We start from the raw sequence: 22,511 nt of genomic DNA on the forward strand, positions 1-22,511 counted from the left end.
AATATCATAAAAATTTACCAGTCAACAATAAAAGGACAAACAACCAATGAAAAAGTGGGCAAAGGATTTGCAGACATATGCCCAAAGATGACATAGAAACAGACACTGAACCCATGGAGAGATGATCCACATGCTGAGTCATTAGGGAAAGTGAATCAAAACCACACACCTCTTCACACCCACGGGTACAAGTGTGTGTTCATAGCACAATTATCCTTAAAAGCCTCAAGTTGGAAAGGACCCAGATGTCCATGAGCTGGTGACCGGTGAAGTGTGGGTCTCCGCTGTGGATGCTACAAGGTAGGATGCTGGGGCCCTGGCCTTGACCTTTTGTCCTTGTGGCGAGACCCACAGGCATTTCCTGGGCTGCAGTCCTGTTGTGATCCCATTTAAAGGCAATGTCCAGAATAGGCAAGTCCATAGAGACAGAAAACAGATCAGTGATGTGAAGGGGCAGGGGAAAGTGTCATGGGGTGGGTTGACTGCTAATGGATTCGGGACTTCTTTTTGGGCTGATGGGAATATTCTGCAATTAGTAGTGGTGGTTACACAATTTTATAAATACACTAGAGGCCTGATGCACGGAATTCTTGCACTGGGTTGGTGCGGGAGGGTCCCTCAGTCCAGCCTGTGCCCTCTCACATTCTGGGATTCCTCTGCAGTCTGGGACCCCTCACTCCTTACCTCCCTCCTGCTGGCTGCTCCTTAGCCCTGCTGTAGAGGCAGGAAAGGTTCCTGCCACAGCCATGAGCCTGGCTTCTGGCTGAGCAATGCTCCCCCTGTGGGAACGCACTGACGACCAGGGGGCAGCTCCTGCATTGAGTGTCTGCCCTCAGGTGGTCAATGCATGTAATAGCGACCAATTGTTCTGCCTTTAGGTCAATTTGCATATTAGGCTTTTATTATACAGGATACATATTTTTAAATCCACTGATTAAAGTAATTCAATCAGAAATTCTGTTATGTGAATTTTACTTTAAAATATTAATGATAAAAGATTAAAAGTATGCACTGGAAGAAGAGAGCAGCCGTAAATATATTAGGTACATGGCTGTCATTGAAGTACCATGGAGTCAGGCAGCCTCTTCAATTTGCTGGCCCTAAAAAAAAAAAAAAAAAAAAAAGTTACCAGGAGCTCCTGTCCAGAAATTTTTCAGAGCTGGGCTGTGCGGTCTGAGGGTCCAGTTGGCTACAGCATGCTCCCGATTTGCCACGGTTTCCTATTGGATCCTGGATCAGCGCACATACAAGAATCAGCCAATGAATGCATCAATAGGTGGAGCAATGAATCTTCCTCTTCTGTCTCCTTTCCTCGTTTTTGTTTTTGTTTTTTCCGCTCTTATCCTCTCTCTAAAATCAATGGGGAAAACCCCACAGTGAGATAATGGCTAATGCAATTATGTATCCTAGATTTTTCACGTTTCACATTATGATGTGAACATTTTCCATGTCAGTAGAGTATTTCAAGTATATTATTAAAAAAGACATTGGATTATAAACTTGAGACTTTCAGGCACTGCACTAATTTTCTGCCATTAGCAAGTTTGAGATGAATCTATAGGTCCTCACACAGAAATACTTCTAAACTATTTTTATTTTTAAAAGGCAAAATAATTAAAGTTAGGGGGAAAAAATGTTTGCTTTTCAACAAGCCCAGACATGTTTCCTATACTTCAGGCATTTTTTGAAATCCTTTAAAATATGGATTCATTTAATCTAGTTTTCATGGTCATTTTACAAATGCGGAAACTGAGGCACAGTGGCACTTATCACTCCCAGAATCACACATGTGAGAGCAAGGGAAGGGTCTGCCCTGGGCACTCCAGCTGCAGAGTTCCTCCTCCCCCAGAGCCTGCTGCCCCATCAGGTCTCTGCAGACATGATCTTACAGGCACAGAACCTTCTGGAAGGTCACACTGACACTGCTGCTAGTGTGTCTTCAGAGGAGAGGGAGACAAGGCTGAGGATGGGGAGGAGCTTTGCTTCCCATGCTGTCCATTCCCCAGCTGCTCATATTTACAACCTCATGGATGGAGGGGCAGGTTCCTCTGAGCCCGGTTTGGGGAGACCCCACTCAGTGACCCAGAATCCCTGCCTTTTCTGTCTAATTTTCATATGATTGTTTACAAATAAAATTAGTACACGGAAAACAGTCTTCATTTCTTTCAGAAGTTAGAATCTGGAGAGCACTAGGCATTTGGCCCCTCTGTCCAGGGTCCTGGACATGCCTGGTCCAGGCCCAGTCACCACCCTGCAGGCTGAGGGGCGTGGCCTGGTCCCCTGTGATCCTCACCACCTGTCCTGGATGCCCCTCCTCCCTGAACCCCTGTCTCTCTAGGGAAGATCGACCTCAGACATGACAGACCCCGACCCCTGTGACCTTGTTTCTGGGTAAGCCCAGGAGCTCGGGGAGGAGTTCCTGCCCGCGGTTTGGGTGGAAGCCAATGGGAAGTGCTAACACCTCTTGGGATGATGCCCAGACCGTCTTTTGGAGGAAAGCCAGTTCTTCCTGTGAGAGTGCCAGCTCCAACCACAGCCCGCTGGCTGGTGGGGACACGTGGAGAGCCCCGCCCCGGGGTTTGGGTGCAGGAGATGCACCTTGTCCTTCCCCAGCACTGGGGGCTCCTCCCTGGTTCTCATTCCTAGCACCTGCCCGCCCTGCGCCCTCCTCCCGCCAGGGAGCGTGCTGGCCTCACCTCCCTCCACTGGGCTAGGCAGGTGGTGGGGGAGAGATGCAGGCCAAAGCCCTCCCCTGTCCTAAGCCCTGGTGGGGTGGAAACAAGAGCTGGATCCCAGTGACTGGGATGCAACTGTCATTCCGTGAAACCCGCAGTTCCTTGGGAACACCTGACAGTTGTTCTTACGGGGGAAATGTGCACATCCCTTGTGACCCCAGGGAGTCAGAGAGAGGACCCCATGTCCACCACTAAGACCCCTTCCCAACCATTCATGAGCCGGGACAGAACAGGTAAAACTACAAAGTTTATTAAATGGCATGTGTTTGCTGACAGGTGAGAAAAGAGCAGAAGGTAATGGGGTTCTGTCTCATGGTGTTCGCTGTAGGCATTGGGGACCTCGGGGCCTCCATGAGCAAAACCATCTCTCATGATTCTCCAGAATCACAGAAACGGGCTGTCACCATTTAGAACAGAGTAGAGTGCCAGAGAAGCAAGCATCAAACAGGCACATGGACTCGGAGAAGCTCCTGTCCCCAAATATCATAGCAGTCCCGGAGCTCAGTCAGCACCAGGCCCCGTCTCCAGGCTCACTGAGGAAGCAGAATCAACAGTCATCTGGTCGCCCGTCCTCGGTCAGCTGACACTGCGGAGAGAGAAGGCCAGAAATGCAGGGACACATGGTTATGGGCAGAGGAGTGGAAAAGTGGGACACAGAATGACAGCAAGGAGGATGAGAGGGAAATAAAACCAAAATGAGAAACAAGGAGAGAAAAATGGAGAGATTGACTAGAGCAGGTGGACAGGAACAGGGCGGTTATATCATGCACAATCTGGGATTCCAGACCCTCCCCAGTCCCCGGGCACACTCTATCCCTGTGAAGCAGACAGGACCTTACCTGGAACAAACCCTGTCATCCAAGGTGGGTGCCAAGCAACACCCCTGGCCTCTCACTTTTACCACGAAGGTCTCCTGGGGTCTCAGTGACCAGGGACAGCACTGCTCAAAGCAGACCCTGAAGGTGCAGTTTCCACACTTCTGGGTCCTGCTCAAGGGCACCACGGCATCGTCATAGCAACAGTACTGCTGGGGGTCGTAGAACTTGCCCCCACATCTGGAGTGTGCCTGGCACAGCATCAGGTGAGCACCCGTGGGGGACACTGGAGGAGACAGAGCTGTTGTGGCCCAGACGGCAGGATAAGCAGCACCCATGCGAGACCCTCTGAAAGCCACCCACCACCCGAATGTCCCCGTCCCTCCCGGGCTCACCTGGGGCTCCGTGTGCACAGAGGAGGCTGATGATGCAGAGAGCGGCGGAGAGAGCTGTGGGGAGGAGCTGGATGAGGTGAGGCTGAGGGGGCAGCCTTGGGTCCCCCTCAGGGAGCCCTGCTTGGGGCCAGGGAATGTCTGAGAGGGTCTCTGTCCGGACTGAAGCTCAGGACCGGTGGAATGTGAGGGTACTGGCAGGGTTTTGGGGGAAAATGGGTTTAAGGTTGTGGGGAATGTTGGTGTTTCCTGGACAGGCCTTGAGAGCAGGAGGCCCAGCGTCACTCAGGGGGCTGAGCTGACTGGGTTGCTATGGAGATGACCCATATGAAAGTCTAGAAGACTGGGGTTGGAGTGTGAAAGGGGGGCATGGGTGGCATTGGGCATGAGTTTCAGAACCGAATTGGAGATGTGGATGGAGAGGATATTGGGGAGATGGATCCGGTAAGGCCTGGCACTAAGGAGGAGAAGTAGGTTGAGGTGGGATGGGGTGGTGGGTGAGATTGGAGCTGTGATTCAAGGGAATTGGATTTGGGTCCTGCTTACCCAGGATGCGGCATCGAGGAGTCATGGCTCTGGTTGGCTGCAGCGGAATCAGAAGAAGGTCTGCAGTTCCCGCAGGTGCTTTTATGTCTGACAAGGGGGGGTGATGTCATCAGGTAACGTGCCTCCTGCCTCCTGGCCAGGCCTGTGAAGACACGCTGGGACCATGAATCAGGAGAATCTAGACATCATCTCTGGCACCCCAGGATCCTCTGAGAGCCAGGATACCCAACCCCCCCTTCATGAGACTTTCCCCAAATGCCTCCCACTCATGCCCAGGGACTCCTCAGAAAGCAGGACACGCCTCAGAGCCACCCCCACTCTGCCAGGAGGAGCCCACCAAACAGCCTTTCCTTTGCATCCTTTAAGTCTTTTACTTTCCCCACTGTCTTTTACACATTGGTAACCTCTCACATCCTTGGGGTTGGGGGGCGGGGTGTGCTCTCAGCTCCCTGACCTCAGAGCCCTGACCAGGAGCTGCTCACTAAACCACAGTTCAGGGTACTTAGGTGAAGGTGATGAGTTTTTACACGTGGAAATTCCAGGTTGAAGAAGGTTGGGGAAAGAGGGAAATAAGTGGAGGATTCTGGGGTGGCTCATAAAACAGAATCAGGGGAAGGGCCTTGGAGGAACCTTGTACTCACTCCCCCAGGGCCCTCTGGCTGGTCTCCTCTATGTCTTCATTCATGTCAGTTATTGAGGAGCACAAGTCCACTACACACCCTATATGGTCCAGATTTTCTTTCAGACACAGGTGACGAAGGGGTGAGTAGGCTATTCCGAGGTCATAATTTGCATGGAGTTCATGAGAAGAAAATCAGGAGGGAAAGAAGGAAGATGGGAGAAATGTAGGGAGAAGAAGAGAGAGAGAATATGAATTTCGTTTGGTTGTTGAAGCCATCATCATTATCAGTATTACTTGCCTGTAAAGTTCTGTGAGAGAAATCTCACCACCTTCAATAGATTCTCCAAGGCTTTGATCTCTAGGATGTGTGTTCAGAGGGAGATGGGTGTGGGATCTCCCAGTGTGGGTCATGCTTTCCCTGGTTGAATTCACACTGAAGAGACCACCAGCTGCTTCAAATTCCATGGGTTGTGGTGCAAGATGCTGCTCATTTTGTAGTGAGACCGGATGCACGAGGAAGCCAATGGGAGGTTCCTAAGTTTTTCAAGTCCTGGGAGCCATTGCCTGTTATATTTTTTATTTTTAATATATTTTATTTATTTCAGGGAGGAAGGGAGAGGGAGAGAGAGATGTAAATATCCATGATGAGAAAGAAGAATTGATCGGCTGCCTTCCACATGACCCACACTGGGGATCAAGCCCGCACCCAGGGATGTGCTCTTGACTGGAATCAAAACTGGTACTTTTCAGTCCACAGGCTGATGCTCTATCCACTGAGCCAAACCAGCTGGGCCCACTGCCTGTTTTAATGAACAAACCAATTCTTGATGCAGGAGCACAGTTTTCAGAGAAGCAGTCACTGTGCCACTTGGTAACTTGGTAAACTCAAGACTGAGGATGTCTGGCCTCTGCTGTGGGCCGTCCTGGCTTTCACTTCAGAAGCAACTTGGAGGGAATAAAATCTTGAGATTACGTGGCTCTGCTTAGCAGCTTCATGTCCCAGAATGGCTCTGAGTTATGTTCACTCTCTGCTTAAGAGAAAGCCAAGTTTCTCTCCCTACTCTCTTCACACGCACTCTGATCATTCTCAAATGTTATGTGGAAAATTGTCAGCCCCAAAAAACATGCCTGGACCCAGAGGCTTGGAGGGAGTCATAGCAGTGCATCCTGGTGGCACTTTGGATGCCTTCCGTGGAGCACTTGTTACATCTATTGGAGCTTTGTCGTCAAGGAAGACAGTTGAGAATCAGGCGCAGTTGTGGTGTTTCATTGTCCGTGAGAAAGGAACCAGATGTTTCAGGGACAGATATATCAAGGGTGTTAGATTCAATTGAACAGGCCAGCCTACACTCCACACAAGCAGGTGGGGGGTCAGAATCACACTCTAAAGTGAACAGACAGAGAAAGTAACATTCCAGCAACAGAAATAATGAGACTGGTCACAGTGGTCAGCACCAGTGGTGTGGAGAGCTCCTCTGCTCTCTGGACACAGGCCCCCATTCAAATGCTCTTACTCTTCATTTTTATGTGTGGTAAAATTCACATAATAGAGTTTACCTTTAAACCAAGGTAAGTTCAGTGGCATTCAGTGCATTCAAGATGCTGTGTAACCATCACCAGAACATCTTCAACACCTTTTAACCCCACACACCCATCGCACAATCATCGCCCTTTCCACCCTCCTCCCAGTCCCTAGAAAACATGAATCTGCTTCCAGTCTCCATGTCTTTACCTATTTTGGATTTTTCCTATGGATGGAAAGGCACAATATGTGCTGTCTGTCTGGCTTTTTTCACTTATCTCAAAGTTCCCAAGATTCATCCATGTTATCCATGGATCAGTCCTTCATTTCTCATGAGATATAAAATTTCATTATATGAATATACCACATTTAGTTTATCAATTCATTAACTGATGGACATTTGTGATGTTTCCATCTTTTGACTCTTTGAATAAGGTTTCTATGAACATTTGTGGACAAGAGAATTTTGAACAGCTGTTTCATTTATTTGGGTTCTATTCCGAGGAATACAATTGCTTGTTTGCATGCTAATTTTATGTTGATTTTTGGAGGAACAAACTGTTTTCCACTTTTGTACCACATTATGTTCACACTAGCAAATATGAAGTTTACAATTTCTCCACACCCTCAACTCCTCATCATTCTAGAGAATGTCAAGTTGTAAGTCCTAATAGTTCTGATTTGAATTTCCCTTTGAAAATGACAGGGATTCAAGCTGGTGACACAAAAGATCTAAACTCACCTCCTCCTATGGACACAACAGTTAGCTATGAAATACACACACTCACACAAAACATATGAAACATCAAAAACATAAAACATGGGGGAGGGGAATAAATATGTAGATTTAGAGCATGTTCAAACTTAACTTGCTAATTACTTAACACAGACTGGTATACCCTATGGGCTGATACATGTGAGCATCATGATAACCTCAACACAAAAATATAAATAGGTACAGGAAAGATAATCTAGTAGATGCAGCCAAATCAGCTCTGTGCCCAGAACAAAGTGATAAAGAACTGAGAAAAGAAGAAAGAAACAGAGAGGAACTACAAAGCAACCAGAAAGCAATGAACAAAATGGCAAAAAGTACATCCATCAGCCTTAATGCCCTCCCATCCCCCAGTAATAGAGCCACTTAAGCAGAAAGAAGGGCATCAGATACACCTTGGAGCCAATGGAAATAGCAAAACATGCCTCATACTCCCAACCTCACAGGTCTTCTACTTTTCCCAAGTTCTTTTGCAAATTTTATATTCCCTTGAGCAAGCTCGTCAACAACCTGTCCTTCCTCACACTCCCAGCCTAAGGACCAGGGGGTGGTCACTGCTCACCTGACCACAGTGGGTGTTATTTTGATGAAAGAGACCGTGATAGTCAGTGACCTTTTATTTGTAGATTTGGAAATTCTAATTTGAGGAAGTGAGCAAAATGAGAAACTTGCCAGGTTTCTGGGGTCCCTCCTGAAACCAAGACAGGAGCTCACATGCCAAAAGGACGTGATGTCTACTGTTTTGTTGTTTTAGTTGTCATGTATTCAAGCACATGCAGCTGGTACATCTCAGGCGCAGGTGCAGGCTCTGAGAGTCTTGCTGAGGCCGCCCTGCAAATGCCACTGTTTTCCTTTAGTTCCCATAGAGGAAGAGGGAGGAGGGGAAGGGCAGGAAGAGCAGAGGAGACTCTTACAGGACTCTTTCTTGGCCCGCGTAGAAAGAGTTCCAATTCAGGGTTCAGGCTATGGAGAAGGGCCGCACACAAATGAAAAGAGACTTGAAGAAATTCAATTTGGTGATATGGGGGGCCAGGTGGTAGTCCAACTCTAGTGGAGAACTACTCCTGCTCTGGCCCTGCCATCCCCTTTTATTGAGCCTTTGGGGAAAACATCTTAGGCAACATAAACAGAAATTTACATGTAGCCCTTAGGCAGGAAATAACAGAAACTTTCACGGGACAAACAGGGTAGATTCTGCTTCAGCTAACAATATCTCAACTAAAGGTTAGAGCAATTAAGGTTGTTGACCAGCCTTCCTGGCTTTCTGTCAACATCTCTTTTTTAGTGAAACTGATTTGTTTTCCAGAAGACTCTGAGTGAGAGAATGGGAGAAGTTGTGCAGGACACTTGGTAAGCAATGGACGACTTTAAAAATGATTGACATAACCAGTGGCAATATCGTACTTTTTTGTATCATTGACATTCTGCACGAAAGAGTTCAAAGACTCTCCCCTAGATCATGACCCAGTAAGAGTGAAGGTAACAGGACCAGTGAGAGGTTCCCACTGTCTCCTCCACAGGGATTCTTCTTCCTTGTGCTGAATAGGCTTGCTCTCTGAGGGAGGCTGAGGGAGCACTTTATTGCCTATTTTTCTTTCACTCTATTTGAAATCGTGTGTTAGCTGTGATGCAATATCTGTTTGTTCTAGTAGGTGCAGCCAAATCAGTAATATCAGTCATCATTCGAACCGGTAATAAAGAAAGCTCTGTGCCAAGTTCCAACTGGCACACTCCAGGCTGGGTCTGGATGAGGGCAGCCTAGATGTCTAGCGTGTGTTGGGCCCCTGTGTGTGGGATGGAGGAGCAGGGGGGGTGATGCTATGATGAGATGGTGCAGAGAGCTTATTCTGCACAGCGGGGCCCTTAGGCCTCCCCAGCCTATGAGATCCAGGCTTCAGCTGAACAGAAGCATTACAGGGGGGAGGAGAGGTTTGAGCTTCAGGCACCAATTCTCAGAAAGTCGGTATGTCACCACATACATGCTGTGTTCAGTGAGTACACCCTGCACACAGTGCTTTCATTCAGTCACCCACCCCTTCGCACATCCACTTATTAATTAACTCATTCAATATTCCCTGAGAAACCTGCTCTGTCTTCAGCCCTTTGCTAGTTGATGTCCCAGGCCTGTCCTTCTGGTTCTCAGATCCATTGGGGTACACAGACCCCTCCCCCCAAATCAATAATGACCCAGAGTTTGAAGAGCTGGGAAGGGGGACCAAGGGCATCAAGGGTGGCTTCCTGGAGGAGGGACATCTGAGCTGTGATTTTAAGAGTGAGCAAGAACTGTGACTCTTTCTGTGAGATTCAGCCCTGGGAGAGCAGAGGGCAGGGTCAGTCAGCATGTGGCCTTGATGAGGATTCAGGACTTCAGCTGAGTGCATTGGGAGCCATAGCCAGGTTTGGCTATGGGGTTGAAACTGGGATGAAAGTGGTGAGATTTGAGTCTGTGGAAGATGCCAGTGTCTGTCTCCTGTGAGGGAGTGGACAGGAGGCAGGAGACACAGGAGGAGGCATCTGAGAGCAGAGATACCAGAGTCTTAATGTCTGTGCTCTCTCAAGGGGTGGGGGCAGCACGCTCCTCTCTCTGCTCTTCATGCCCCTCCCTCCCTTACACTTATTGGGTAAAGAAATATTCCCAAAATTGTGAGTCATGGCACTCTTTCAGGCTGTAAAACCAATGAGTTTGTCAAAGCAGATGGTTTAAAAATTAAAATAGTTGATTGGAAGTAGAATGTCACCAATTCCTGGGTAATTCTATCTGTTTTTGAACTGTCTATACGTGACAAAATGATGTAGAATCTATTTTTCCCAGTGAGTCACGTACAGACACTTAGTAAACATGAGAATGGAAAGGTTCAGACTTGCAGTCTCCTTTCCGGACTTAATTGTCCTGTCATGTCTTGTAAAAATAAAAAGGAGGGTGGGAGTCAAAGGTAGGTTCTGCATCCAGCTAAGTGTCTCTATCAAGAAAAGTGATAAGACTGGCCCAGATACCATCCAGACCTAGAGAGACACAGATTCCCAGGGGAAGAGTTAGGGTTCCTGTCTCTCAGCACAGCCCGCCCTCCTGGGCGTGGATCCTGGTCTCTGCAACAGCTGAGTCACTACTTGGTTGGAAAAATGGAGGGAACTTGGCAGAGCAGGGGGTCTCAGAGACTGTGCTGGTGAAATGGGCATTGAGGGCCAGTCCATGGACACTTTGAGCCCCTGACTCAACAGTGATGAGGGTTTTGGGTCAGACAGTCCTGGGTTGGAATCCTCACACTTCCTCAAAGGGTGAAATAGGCTACTTACAAGTACAGCCGTTCATTTCCCTGTATAAGAAGAAGATTTGATTTTTCGTGTGACTGATAGCTTTGAGCCCCAGCACACTCCCATTGCACATGGGAGCTGCACATGTGAACAAAGGTCAAACCCTCCACCCAGCCCACATACAGGAACCTAACTCTGGCCACAGGCCTTAGGCAACCACAGCCCCCCCCCCAACCCCCCAAAAAAATGACCAAAGTCAACCTCCACACTCCATGCCTGTTCATACCTGCCTCACACGGGAACAAACCTGAGCCCTTCCCCTCAGGGCGATGTTGTTGCTGTTCCTTGGATCAAAGATAAGCATTACTTCATCTTCAGTGGTGCCCGTGTGCCCTCTGTCATCCAGGCAGGCACCTGTGCAGTCCAAAACTCCAAGCCCATATACGTTGTCCCCAACAAGCTGCCTCTACCTCCCCATCTCTGTGCTGCCTTCTGGGTTGTCTGTCTGGATGAGTCTGGCATCTCCACTGGACCTACTAGGAGAGCCCCATGGGGACGGGGACCAGGGCTGCCTCAGTCTCCACCGTGTTCCCAGTTGTTCCCACCCAAAGGATGCTCAGGGTCCTATGGGGACCAGGAGTTATTGCAAACCCCATTGGCTGAACTCTCTGGGCTCAGATTTCTCAGGAAGATCCTGGCATGAGGCCTCACTGCAGGTCACAGGCACAGTGATGTAATATCTATTTTCCTAGTGAGTCACCTGTCTCAGGCTCAGCCCTTCTGGAAAGGGCAAGTGAACCCTGATTTCAGACATCCTTGGAACCAAGCCAGAGGACATTCCCACAGCTCCCTGTGGTACAGGGAGAGCCGTGAACATGAAATATGAAACAGACAAAATGCTGCATTTGTAATGTCAAGGACTTTCCTTTACCAGCAGGTGCTAAAGAGGCTGGATTTCCTCCTGGGTGCAAGCTTGTTATTTCCATCTGGCCTCAGGGCACTCCTTCCAGGGAACAGGCATTTGGTGGAACTTCCTGTTTTCATAAAGAATGTCAGGTATGTGGGATGTGGCTGAGGAGAAGGGGCAGAACCTCAATGTGGCTCAGGAGCTGCAGTTTTCCAACCACTTGGCTCTAACCAACTTAGCTCCCAGGCCAGAGCTCAATGGAATATTTTAAAACAGTATCAGACTCCTGGCCATCAACTTAAATAAAAATAGTTAGATGACAACTTCACAGCATTTATAAAGCCACAAAATGATCTGGGAGAGAAGCGTAAATATGGATAAGCAACAACATTATTTGAAGAAAATATAAGGAATGAGTTTGAGCAGGTTGGTAAAAATGCCTTATAAAGGATAATGTGAAAAGGTTTCTGAATCAGATTCTATTCAGACTAAAATCTTAATATATTAGGCGTAGGCTGTACATTGGCGGTTGCAAAGTGCCTTGGTTTCCTCTTGGGAGAATGAATTCAGAAACGCGGGTGGCTGAGGGAGAAACTCGGGTCAGTGGATGGGCACTGGGAGCCCCTCTATTGCTAAAGACGCCCCCCACCCCCACCCGGAAGAGCCAGCTTCTTGGGGAAGTGGCTGATTCCAGGTCTGGGTAAGAAAGGACCAGTGGAGTCTGGCAGATGCTGTTGACACAAAGAGTGAAGACGTTCCAGAAAAGAACTGGGCCATTTAGGGAAGAGAAGAGAGCCAGCAGGAAAAGAATCCTTGTGTCAGCATGGGGGACCTGGAGCGACCCCCCCAGAGGCACAGGCTGCATTGTCACCTTTGATCATGAAAAGGGAGCGGGGAAGGAATAGTTTGGCTACGGAGCAGAACGCCAACTCTACAAAGTATAACATTATAATTCTGTAATGTGATACTATCATTACAACAGCAATCATCTTACAACATACAAAAGAATAAAGTAACAGGTCTACACTATATACACAGTGTTATATGTCAAATATACTCAATGAAAATAAAAACATTATCTTTGGCAGGTGTTCTGAAAGACTTATTAAAAAAAAAAAAGATTGATTGAATGATTCCATTGTAGCTTTGGAACTAGATAATGAATCACTGTTTCTAATGTAAATATTTTGGTTTGTTTGTTTGTTTTTCTTTAATCCTCACCAGAAGGTATTTGTTCTATTGATTTTTTTCCTAGAGATGATGGAAGGGAAGAGTGAGAGGACAGAGAAACACCCCCTGGTTGCCTCCCACAGGCCCCTCCTAATGCCTGGCAATGGAGCCTGCGAAGGAGCACCAGGTGCCCTGGACCCAGAATCCAACCTGTGATCCTTCAGCCCCAGGGCTGATGCTCTAACCACTGAGACAAACAGGCCAGGCCTCAGTAAATGTCTAAAACCAGATACCTACGTTCTCGCCTTACAGTGATTGACATTTTAATATAGACTGTCAAGCCAAGAGAGCAATTTTCTATTGGGAGGAGTCAGCCTGATTAAGTGGGAATAATCTGGGGGTAGGGAGGTGTGAAACCCCGCCCACCATCTCCCATGATCCACTGGGTATTCTTTGGCTCCTCCCCCTTGTTCAGGTTGCATCACTCCACTTCCCCAGTTCATCTACAGGCCTGACAGCGTCTGGGGGGAAACATTCAAGGTCACTGGCGGCCTGTGACCTTGTGTATCCCTGTCACATCCCAGGTGTATGCCCCTGGGTCCCTTTAAAGAGACCTGTGGCTGAGTTCAGGTTATGGCGAGAGTGGGCATCAGCTGAGCCTATCATAACGTGGCCACTGCCAAGGCACTTGCCCAAGGTCGGGACACCCATTCACCCCAGTGTCCCCACCTAGGGCCTCCCCACCTCCCTGGTCAGTAATGTGGCAGGTGAATCAGAGAAGGAAACCTGGAGTTTCCACCTGTGACAGGCTCCCCACCCTGCATGCCTGACCTGCTTGGAGCAGAGATGGATTCCTCACATTCCTGTCTCCCACAGGGAGGGGCCCCCGAAGCCAGGAGGAAAGCTCACCCCAATGCTGCCAGGAGGAGGCTCTGCCTGCTGAGCTGCTGGGCCCCACGTGGCAGGAGGAATGACTCATTTCCTTGTGAACTTCCCTACGGTTTTGCTGGATTTGGTCCAGTTTTTTAAAATATACATTTTTATATTGTTTTCAAAGAGGAAGGGAGAGGGAGAGAGAGAGATAGGAACATCAATGATGACAGAGAACCATTGATGGGCTGCCCCCCCCCTGCATGCTGGATGGAGCCCACAAGCGGTGATGTGACCTGACCGGGAATCACACCATGACCGCCTGGTTCAGCGGTGGACACTCACCCACGGAGGCCCACCGGCTGGGCCTGTCCAAATTCTTTAAATAAAAAATGTCAGTCTTCTCTGTTGGACAGTGCTGTTCCCGGGCACGTCTGTGGTCTCCCCCTGAGCACATTCCTCCCGACAAAGAGCTGACCCGCCGCCACCCCCTGTCCCACAGCCCCTCGTGCTCACACTGGGGAGCAGCTCCTGGTTGCTGAGGAGCCTCTGAGCAGGAATGGAGGTGGGAGCCCTGCAGGAAGTGATCAGGAAGCCCCTCTGCAAGGATGCAGGCAGCCTGATGCCTGAGGAGTGCAGGCGGGGCCCAGGGCACCTCCCTGCAGCCAGCAGCTCAGGGCAGCCTGTGCTCTGGGCTTCCCCCTGCATGCCTGACCTGCTTGGAGCAGAGATGGATTCCTCACATTCCTGTCTGCCCACAGGGAGGGGCCCCTGAAGCCAGGTGGAAAGCACACCCCAATGCTGCCAGGAGGAGGCTCTGCCTGCTGAGCTGCTGGGCCCCAGGGAAGCCTGTGACAGATGAGAACCCCGGTTTCCTTCTCTGACTCCCCTTCCAGAAGCACAGCCTGCCAGCAGCACCTGGGAGCTGGGGGACCTGCTCCCGGGGTGTGTCCAGCAGAGCCTCCCAGCGGGCGGCTCCCTGTTCCCGAGGGGCTGGGCCTGGGGCTGAGGGAAGCCTGGCTGAGCTGGGTGTGTGAGTCCAGCCCAGACCGAGCCTGTACCTGCTCAGGGGCCTGGTACCTGGGTCTTCCTTCCACAGAGGGAGCTGGGCAGAGGGGTTTCAATATCTCTTATGTCAAGGAAAAGAGCCACATGCTAACCCTACAAGCTCAGGGGAGGCCTGTGTGGCAGTTTTGCAAACTCAGAGACCTAAAATAACCACAAAAGATGGTGTAAAAATTAAATATCTACGGTAACTACAAACACGTTATAGTGGGTAGTCATGTCCTATGCTAATATTTCACAAAGATCAACTTAGATCGTCTTTACTGAGCCCATCTGCCTTCCTGCCTCTAAGATAACACATCTGTGAGATGTCTGGGTAACTTGTAGCTTCCCTTTTTCCGGAGCCCCTGGGGCACAACCAGATGTGGTGGGCGCCAGGACAGATGCCTCAGATTCCTTCGTTATCATGTTAATTGTTCCTGCACTCACCTAAGTACACATCCATCATTTTACTTTTTATCCAATCCCAGGGGTGTCCCACCACTTTGCTTTCTTCTGCCTCCTTACTCCATCACCAATGAATTTCATGTAACCCACCTATGTCCCTCCTTTGATTGCAATGTATAAATAGAAATGTAACCCGCCATTCTTCAGAGCATTATCTCAATCCCTTGAGGTTTTGGTTCCCGGCATATATCAACAGTTTGGCTCAAATAAACTCACAAAAATTCTTTACAGGTTTAAATAGTTTTTTTTCCATTAACACTTATTTCCCACCGGACCCCGAGTGTCCTCTGGTCTGTGGAAGATACAGTGTCCCCAGCAACCGGGCCTTTGGCTGTGGCCATGGCAGTGCCGGTCCCTGACAGCACAGAGCTTAAGTCCATTAGAGGTGGCCCACTGGCCCCAGACAGGGACCACTGAGCCTGGGCAGTGGGGAGGAAGCTGCTATGGCACTTCTGTTGGTGGTGGTGGTGGTTTTGGTGCCTAGTGACCCTGGCTGGAGGCAGGAGGGCCCCTCAGGCAGGGATTCATGTGAACAGCAGGAGGAAGGACAGCACTGATTTATTCGCAGTGAGGTTTGTCATGCTCACAGGAGATAACAATAGCACTCTCCAGGAGAAGGGCTCAGGTTTCCTCTGGAGGGAAGTAGGGGGAGCAGGTGGTGAGCCAGGGCTTCCATGTTGGCTGGGAGGTGGGCAGGTCTTGATTTTTTATGGTTTGAACTTCCCTTGCGGGGAGGGGAGGCAGCCCAGAGGACTTCCTAAGGGCTGACCCAGATGTGGGGCTGGAGGAGGGGGCATGGGCCCTGAAAGCTGTCAATCAAACATCCAACAGGGAGTCTTCCTCTTGATCCCAGGGGTGAAAGGGGCTCTGTAAGGGGTGTTTGTTTCCTTGGTTTCATGTCTCCATGGATGAAGTTCCTGCTGTGACTCCCGTGTTTATATCACTGTATCAGTCTGACCTCACCCTCATAAAGGTCTATACAGTGACCAGGAGGCCTGGGGGTGGAGGTGTTAGATGGTCAGTATTTCTTCCAGGTGCTACTGATTTGACTCCTTTGAGGTGATTTCTTCTTCTTCTTTTTAAAATCCACAGCTAAGAATATTTTTTGACAGTGGAGCGATGGAGGTGGTGTGTGTGTGTGTGTGTGTGTGTGTGTGTGTGTGTGTGTGATGACTGAGGAGAGAGAGACAAACATGGATATGAGAGGGGACACATGGATTGGCTGCCTCCCTCATGTGCCCTGGCCAGACTGTGTATCAAGCCTGCAACCAAGATAGGTGTCCGGACCTGGAATGGAACCCCAGACCCTTCATCTGGGGGTTGACTCTATAAACACCAACAGAAATGAGTCAAGGCTGTTTCTTGCTTTTTATAAGATTTTATCTTAGACAAACTAACAACATATGCCAGGGAACAAACATCTCAAATGTTCTGGATTTCTTATTTTGAAACACACAACCCTGGGAGGAGAAATAGAAGCCCATGTCCTCTTTTCACTGTTGTTCTTGTAATTCTCACCGATATTTCCTCCCCGATTTTTAGGGAGAGTGGAAGGGAGGGGAAGAGAAGAGCGGGAAACGTCAGTGTGATCGGCCCATGGATTGGATGCCTCCCGCACAGGGGATCGAGCCTACAACCCTGGTGCATGCCCCTGACAGAATCAAACCGAGGCTCTATCCACTGAGCCAAACCAGCTAGAGCCACACCCTCTTTGATGGTGCAGATTTGTTCTCATGGAACCAAGACAACTGCTTAAGTACAATCCACAAAATGAAGTCAGTTATTTGAGCAGTGGTGATGGGAGTCTACACTCATTTTAAGTGAATTCAAGCACTTTTTTTAATATTCACTCCAGGATGTTTTTCCATTGATTTTTAGAGAGAGTGGAAGGGAGGGGAAAAGACTGAGAGAAACATTGATGTGAGATACAGATATGAATAGATTGTCTCCTGCATGTGCACTGACCAAGGCCGTGGCCAGGGAGGAGTCTGCAACTGAAGTACATGCTCATGACCAAAATCAAACCTGGAACCTTTCGGTCTTCACGCCTACAAACTATCAATTGAGCTAAACCGGCCAGGGCCTAAATACTTTTTATTTCCTAAGAGGCTTTTAAATGTATGGCCTTTTTAATGTCCCTCTTTTTGACAGTGATTTTTTAGAGCAAAATCACCTTAAGGCCAATTAGTTATGGGGCAAAAATATTGGCAGCAAAAATGCTTGCAGCAAGATGTCTATGTAAAAATACCAGGCATGTTATTTCTTTAAAAAATATATATATATTTTATTGATTTTTTACAGAGAGGAAGAGAGAGGGATAGAGAGTTAGAAATATCAATGAGAGAGAATTATCGATCAGCCGCCTCCTGCACACCCCCCACTGGGGATGTGCCTGCAACCAAGGTACATGCCCTTGACCAGAATCGAACCCGGGACCCTTCAGTATGTAAGCAAACACTCTATCCACTGGACCAAACCAGTTTTGGCAGGCATGTTATTTCTTGACAGTTTAGGAAGAGACAGAGGAAGGTTAAAACCTGGGCCCCCTGAACCCATAGCCTCAGGCTGTGGAGTTAGAAGCTCTCAGTGCCCACAGCTCTCAGGACTGGCCACTGCCCTCAAACCTCAGAGCTCTACTGGCCTCTGCCCTGGCCCGAATCTGACTCAGACCAGGCTCCATGCTCAGCAGCTCCAGCTCCAATCCTGCCCCAGGGAACAGGCTGTCTCTCACCGGGCTCCCTGCTCCACCTCACCCTCTTCCTGGCACACACCCAGGCTGGTGCCAAGCCTGCTGCCAGCCTGCCCGGAGGAGCTGGCTTGCTTTGTGAAAGACCAAGGTTCGCCGCATCCCCATTCCCTTTGGATTCTGAAAGCATTGTCAGCTGCTATGGTGGCCACGGAGTGGGCAGGAGAGTGTCTGGGGTCCCTGTGAAGGGCTGGTGTCTCGGGAAAGAGAGACCCTTGGGGCAGCAGGACGTGGGAGCCGTGGAGGATCATGGTGAGTGTCTGTGGGCCCACCGATGGAAGTGGGAGTCTGAGGGGCTGTCAGATGGGGGTGAGGAATGTGGGGGTTGGCAGGGAGGCAGGTGGGTGTTGGGGGGCATCAGGCTTATGCTGGCCTTAGGAAACATGTTCCATGTTCTGCTACAGTGTGTATAAGATGGCTGTTTTTTATGGGTGCCCTGAGTTCTGGCAATCTTCTAGGATAGAAATCAGAGGGGAGGGGTCACTCGAAACCAATACCCACAAAGGTTGATTGAAGCTCCTGCACCAGGAGGCCAGCACCCAAAGGGAGAGGAGCCAGCCGCTTCCCGCCAGAGCCTGGGGAGATCTGAGAAGAGGCTCAGGGGGAACAGTGCCAGCTCAATATGCAGAGCAGGCGCTGTGGGCACTGGCAGTGTGACTACATGCTTCTTCATGCCCGGCACGTGCCATTAGAGTGTTAGATCCCCACGGGGGCGGGGGGGGAGTAGGGGGGTGTCAGTGGTTAAATGAGGGACGGTCACCAAAAGGACAGGCTTGTGGCATGAGGAGCTAAGCCCCTGAAGGGAACCTTGGAGAGGGCAGCTCCCTCAGTGCAGCCCCTGATTGGCTGATTGTCCTGAGGGAGGGAGGGCCTTGGAGGGCAGCCTGCCTGTCTCAATGTTATTCTTAAGCCTCTGTAAGAGCTCACCGATGACTCCAGGGAGCTTGGAGTTCTCTTGGTGAGAAGGATTTAAACGTGGCCTGAATGTCCTAACACCTATTTAAGAGACTATGAACATTTTCTTTTCTTTTTTTTAAATATATTTTTATTGATTTTGTACAGAGAGGAAGGGAGAGAGATAGAGAGTTAGAAACATCCATGAGAGAGAGTCATCGATCAGCTGCCTCTTGCACACCCCCTACTGGGGATATCCCCGCAACCAAGGTACATGCCCTTGACCGGAATCGAACCCGGGACCCTTCAGTCCCCAAGCCGACGCTCTATCCATTGAGCCAAACCGGTCTCGGCAAGACTATGAACATTTTCTATTTCTTTCTTAATCCTCACCTCAAGGAGGGGGTGAGAGAGAGAAAGAGGGACATGGATGTGAGAGAGACCCTGCCATTGGTTGCTTCCTGCACTCCCACCCACCTGGGAGGGGATGGAGCCAGCAGCCCAGGTACATGACCTGGACCAGGAAATGGGCCTTCTTCCTGCCATCAGCTCCTCACTGGCTCCCCGTTTGTCCAGGACCAAATCGGCTGAGCCTCCCTCCTGGCAGCCGGAGGCAGTTATCTCCATGGTCCCCTGGAGGCTTTCCCAGGGGAAGAGGAGCTGGGGGAAGTACCAGCTGACGGGGAAGAGGCTGGTGAGCAGACGTCACTAAGCAGGAGGGGCTGGGACTCCAGGGCCACGTGCCAGCCTGCACAGGCCGCCTGCACCTGCCACAGCCAACAGGGAGCCCCCAGTCTGCCTTCAGGGTTCCTGGCCCTATCCCTGCTCCCTGCAACAGGTGATGGGGGACTCAGAACTGGATGGGCCTCCAGACCCTTCCTTACTTACTAGAAAGAGGTGACAGGTTCCCTGGCAGGGGGATGTGCAGGCTCACTTCAAACATTTAAAAACCAGAGTCTATGGGGCAAAAGCACAGAGAAGTTCCCAAGGGCATGAGCCACCGCTTCCCTGTGGATGGGGCCCCACAATTAGATGCCAGGTGTGGGGGGCACCCTGAGGTGTCCCAGTATCCCGTCCATGGACATGGGTCTGTGAGGTGGCACATTGTGCACCAGTTCAGATGGTGTCCACCCTCACCATAAACTGAACTGAGACCAGCTCTGTCCAAAGAGATTGCTCCTCCCCCCTCCCAGAGGGACATAAGGAAATACAAGGAGGAGGTGACGGTGGTACAGGAGAGGACAGGTAGGCAATGGCCTTGAGTGTGTCCCCGCACCCTCTCAGGCCTGTCGGTGAGCGTGGAGAGTGGAGTAGTGCTGCCTGGACAGGGAGGAGGAGCCACAGACACACAGATACACTGGAGCCCGTCAGAGTTAAAGCTTTCACTTCTAGAAGCACCAGCACAGTGGTGTAGCTTAGTGCACTGAGCGGCTTCCCCTGGACCAAGAGGTTCCAGGTTTCATTCTCATTCTGGGCACATGGCCAGGTTGTAGGATTCACCCACAGCAGGGGGCATGCAGGGGGCAGCTGATCAATGTGTGTCTCTCACCAATGCTTCTATCTCTGTGTCCTTCTCCTTTCCAGTCAGAAATCAATAAAAATATCTAATCTAATACAACCCCAGGTGGCTCTCTACATCATCACAAGATGTCCACCACAAGATGGCCGCAGGCACAAGAGGAGGGGTCAGGCAGCTACTCCACTTGGCTCCCAGATTGAACATGGTGCAGGCCAGGCTGAGGGACCAACCACCCCCCCACCCCGCCCCAATGCACAAATTTTGTGCACAAGGCCTCTAGATTATGGGGGGGGAAAGAAAGTGAAAAGACAACTCCCAGTATGAAAGAACATATTTGCAAACCATATGCCTGATAAGGGAATTGTATCTAGAATATAGTAAAAATTTACCAGTCAAGAATAAAAAGGCAAACAATGAATGAAAAAGTGGGCAAAGGATTTGCAGACGTTTCCCCATAGATGACATAGAAACAGACACTGAACCCATGGAGAGATGATCCACATGCTGAGTCATTAGGGAAAGTGAATCAAAACCACAAACCTCTTCACACCCACGGGTACAAGTGTGTGTTCATAGCACAATTATCCTTAAAAGCCTCAAGTTGGAAAGGACCCAGATGTCCATGAGCTGGTGAACGGTGAAGTGTGGGTCTCCGCTGTGAATGCTACAGGGTAGGAATGCTGGGGCCCTGCCAGGGCCTCTTGTCCTTGTGGCCAGACCCACAGGCATTTCCTGGGCTGCAGTCCTGTTGAGGCTAGTCCAACCCTCGGAGTTATTATGATTGCAGGACGCACCTCCCCATGAGCCATTGAGAATGTTTAGAACAGGATTTATGACTCACAGATGCTGGAGGGACATGGCAGGTCAGAGGGCCACACAGCAAGTGGAGGGAGGGGAGGAGGGTGGACCTGTTGGTCTGCCTTTAACAGGGTCCAGGGCTTGGGTGTGTAGTGTGTGGAGGGTTCACTGTTTATGGGTGAATTTAAAGCAATAAGAGCAGGAATTAGAGCGCAGGAAGGGAGGCACACAGGTCACCAACCTGTCAATTATCTGGTTGCCCAGGACTTTCTAAAGGGGATCCTCATGGTGTGAGCCTCCTGGTTGCTTATCTGCTTGTTTTGCTGGTAGCTGCACCCTACATGTGGCAATTGTTCTTTGTAGATGACTGTCTGTGATTTGGGTGACATTTACAATGACAATCATTAAGATAGCAGTTAGAACACTAATGCCAGACACTTGCACCGCAATGAATGAACAAGATGTGGTGTGTCCATACGATGGAATATTACGGTCACTAAAAGAAGCGGAACACTGATACATGTGACAACATGGATGAACCTTGAGAACCTTACACTACGTGAAAGACACAAATGGTCACCCAACATATGATCCCATTTAAAGGAAATGCCCAGAATAGGCCAATCCATAGAGACAGGAAGTAGATCAGTGGATGTGAAGGGGCAGGGGAAAGGGTCATGGGGGTGACTGCTAATGGGTTTGGGCTTTCTTTTTGGGCTGTTGGGAATGTTCTGGAATTAGTGGTGGTGGTTACACAACTTTATAAACACACTAGAGGCCTGATGCATGGAATTCTTGCTCTGGGTTGGGGGTGCGATCCCTCTCATGCAGTCTCAGACCCCTCACTCCTTACCTCCCACCTGCTGACTGCTCCTAACCCCAGCTGTAGAGGCAGGAGAGGTTCCTGCCACAGGCACCGAACTCATCAGCCATGAGCCTGGCTTCTGGATGAGCTATGCTCCCCATGTGGGAGGGCACTCATCACCATGGGGCAGCTCCTGCATTGAGCATCTGCCCCCTGATGATCAATGCATGTAATAGAGACCAGTTGTTCTGTCTTTTGGTCTATTTGCATATTAGGCTTTTACTACACAGAATAGACATTTAAAATCCACTGATTAAAGTAATTCAATCAGAAATTCTGTTATGTGAATGTTACTTTAAAATATTAAGCATAAAAAGTTAAAAGTATGCGCTGGAAAAGAGAACAGCCATAGATTTATTAAGTACATGGTTATCATTGAAGTATTGAGGAGTCAGGGAGCCTCTTCGATTTGCTGGCCCTAAAAAAAACCCTGGAATTACCAGGAGCTCCTGTGCGGGAATTTTTCAGAGCTGGGCTGCACTGGCTGAGGGCTCACTTGGCTACAGTGTGCTCCCGATTAGCCAAGGTTTCCTGTTTGATACTGGATCAGCACACATACAAGAATCAGCCA

General features: G+C 49.6%; 1 protein-coding gene across 3 annotated transcripts; it reads right to left on the bottom strand.

Moving 5' to 3' along the window:
• Positions 1–2,965: 2,965 nt before the first annotated feature.
• LOC311610012 (insulin growth factor-like family member 1) lies at positions 2,966–14,323 on the bottom strand. Of its 3 annotated transcripts, XM_084860820.1 has the most exons (7): positions 13,952–14,323; positions 6,843–6,961; positions 6,239–6,328; positions 4,489–4,630; positions 3,946–3,999; positions 3,575–3,836; positions 2,972–3,321 (listed from the first exon to the last, which is right to left on the bottom strand). In XM_084860820.1, exons 4-7 carry the CDS (start codon positions 4,511–4,513, stop codon positions 3,312–3,314), a joined length of 351 nt encoding a protein of 116 aa, XP_084716946.1. In that variant the 5' UTR covers positions 4,514–4,630; positions 6,239–6,328; positions 6,843–6,961; positions 13,952–14,323; the 3' UTR covers positions 2,972–3,311. The 3 variants fall into 3 exon arrangements, with proteins under 3 accessions (XP_084716945.1, XP_084716946.1, XP_084716947.1); XM_084860819.1 differs by lacking the exons at positions 6,239–6,328; positions 6,843–6,961 and having other exon boundaries at positions 2,966–3,321; positions 4,489–4,643; XM_084860821.1 differs by lacking the exons at positions 6,239–6,328; positions 6,843–6,961 and having other exon boundaries at positions 13,952–14,318.
• Positions 14,324–22,511: the final 8,188 nt, after the last annotated feature.

The sequence above is a fragment of the Pipistrellus hanaki genome (assembly GCF_964339955.1).
Source record: "Pipistrellus hanaki genome assembly, chromosome: 15".
In the NCBI taxonomy this organism is placed as follows: Eukaryota; Metazoa; Chordata; class Mammalia; order Chiroptera; family Vespertilionidae; genus Pipistrellus; species Pipistrellus hanaki.

Bases quoted from the DNA above. Each gene is read 5' to 3' on its own strand.
- LOC311610012 (XM_084860819.1), bottom strand. From the start codon at position 4,513: ATGACTCCTCGATGCCGCATCCTGG. The intron at 4,000-4,488 runs GTAAGCAGGACC...TCCTCCCCACAG, and splicing joins TCCTCGATGCCGCATCCTGG to CTCTCTCCGCCGCTCTCTGC. The intron at 3,837-3,945 runs GTGAGCCCGGGA...TGTCTCCTCCAG, and splicing joins CTGTGCACACGGAGCCCCAG to TGTCCCCCACGGGTGCTCAC.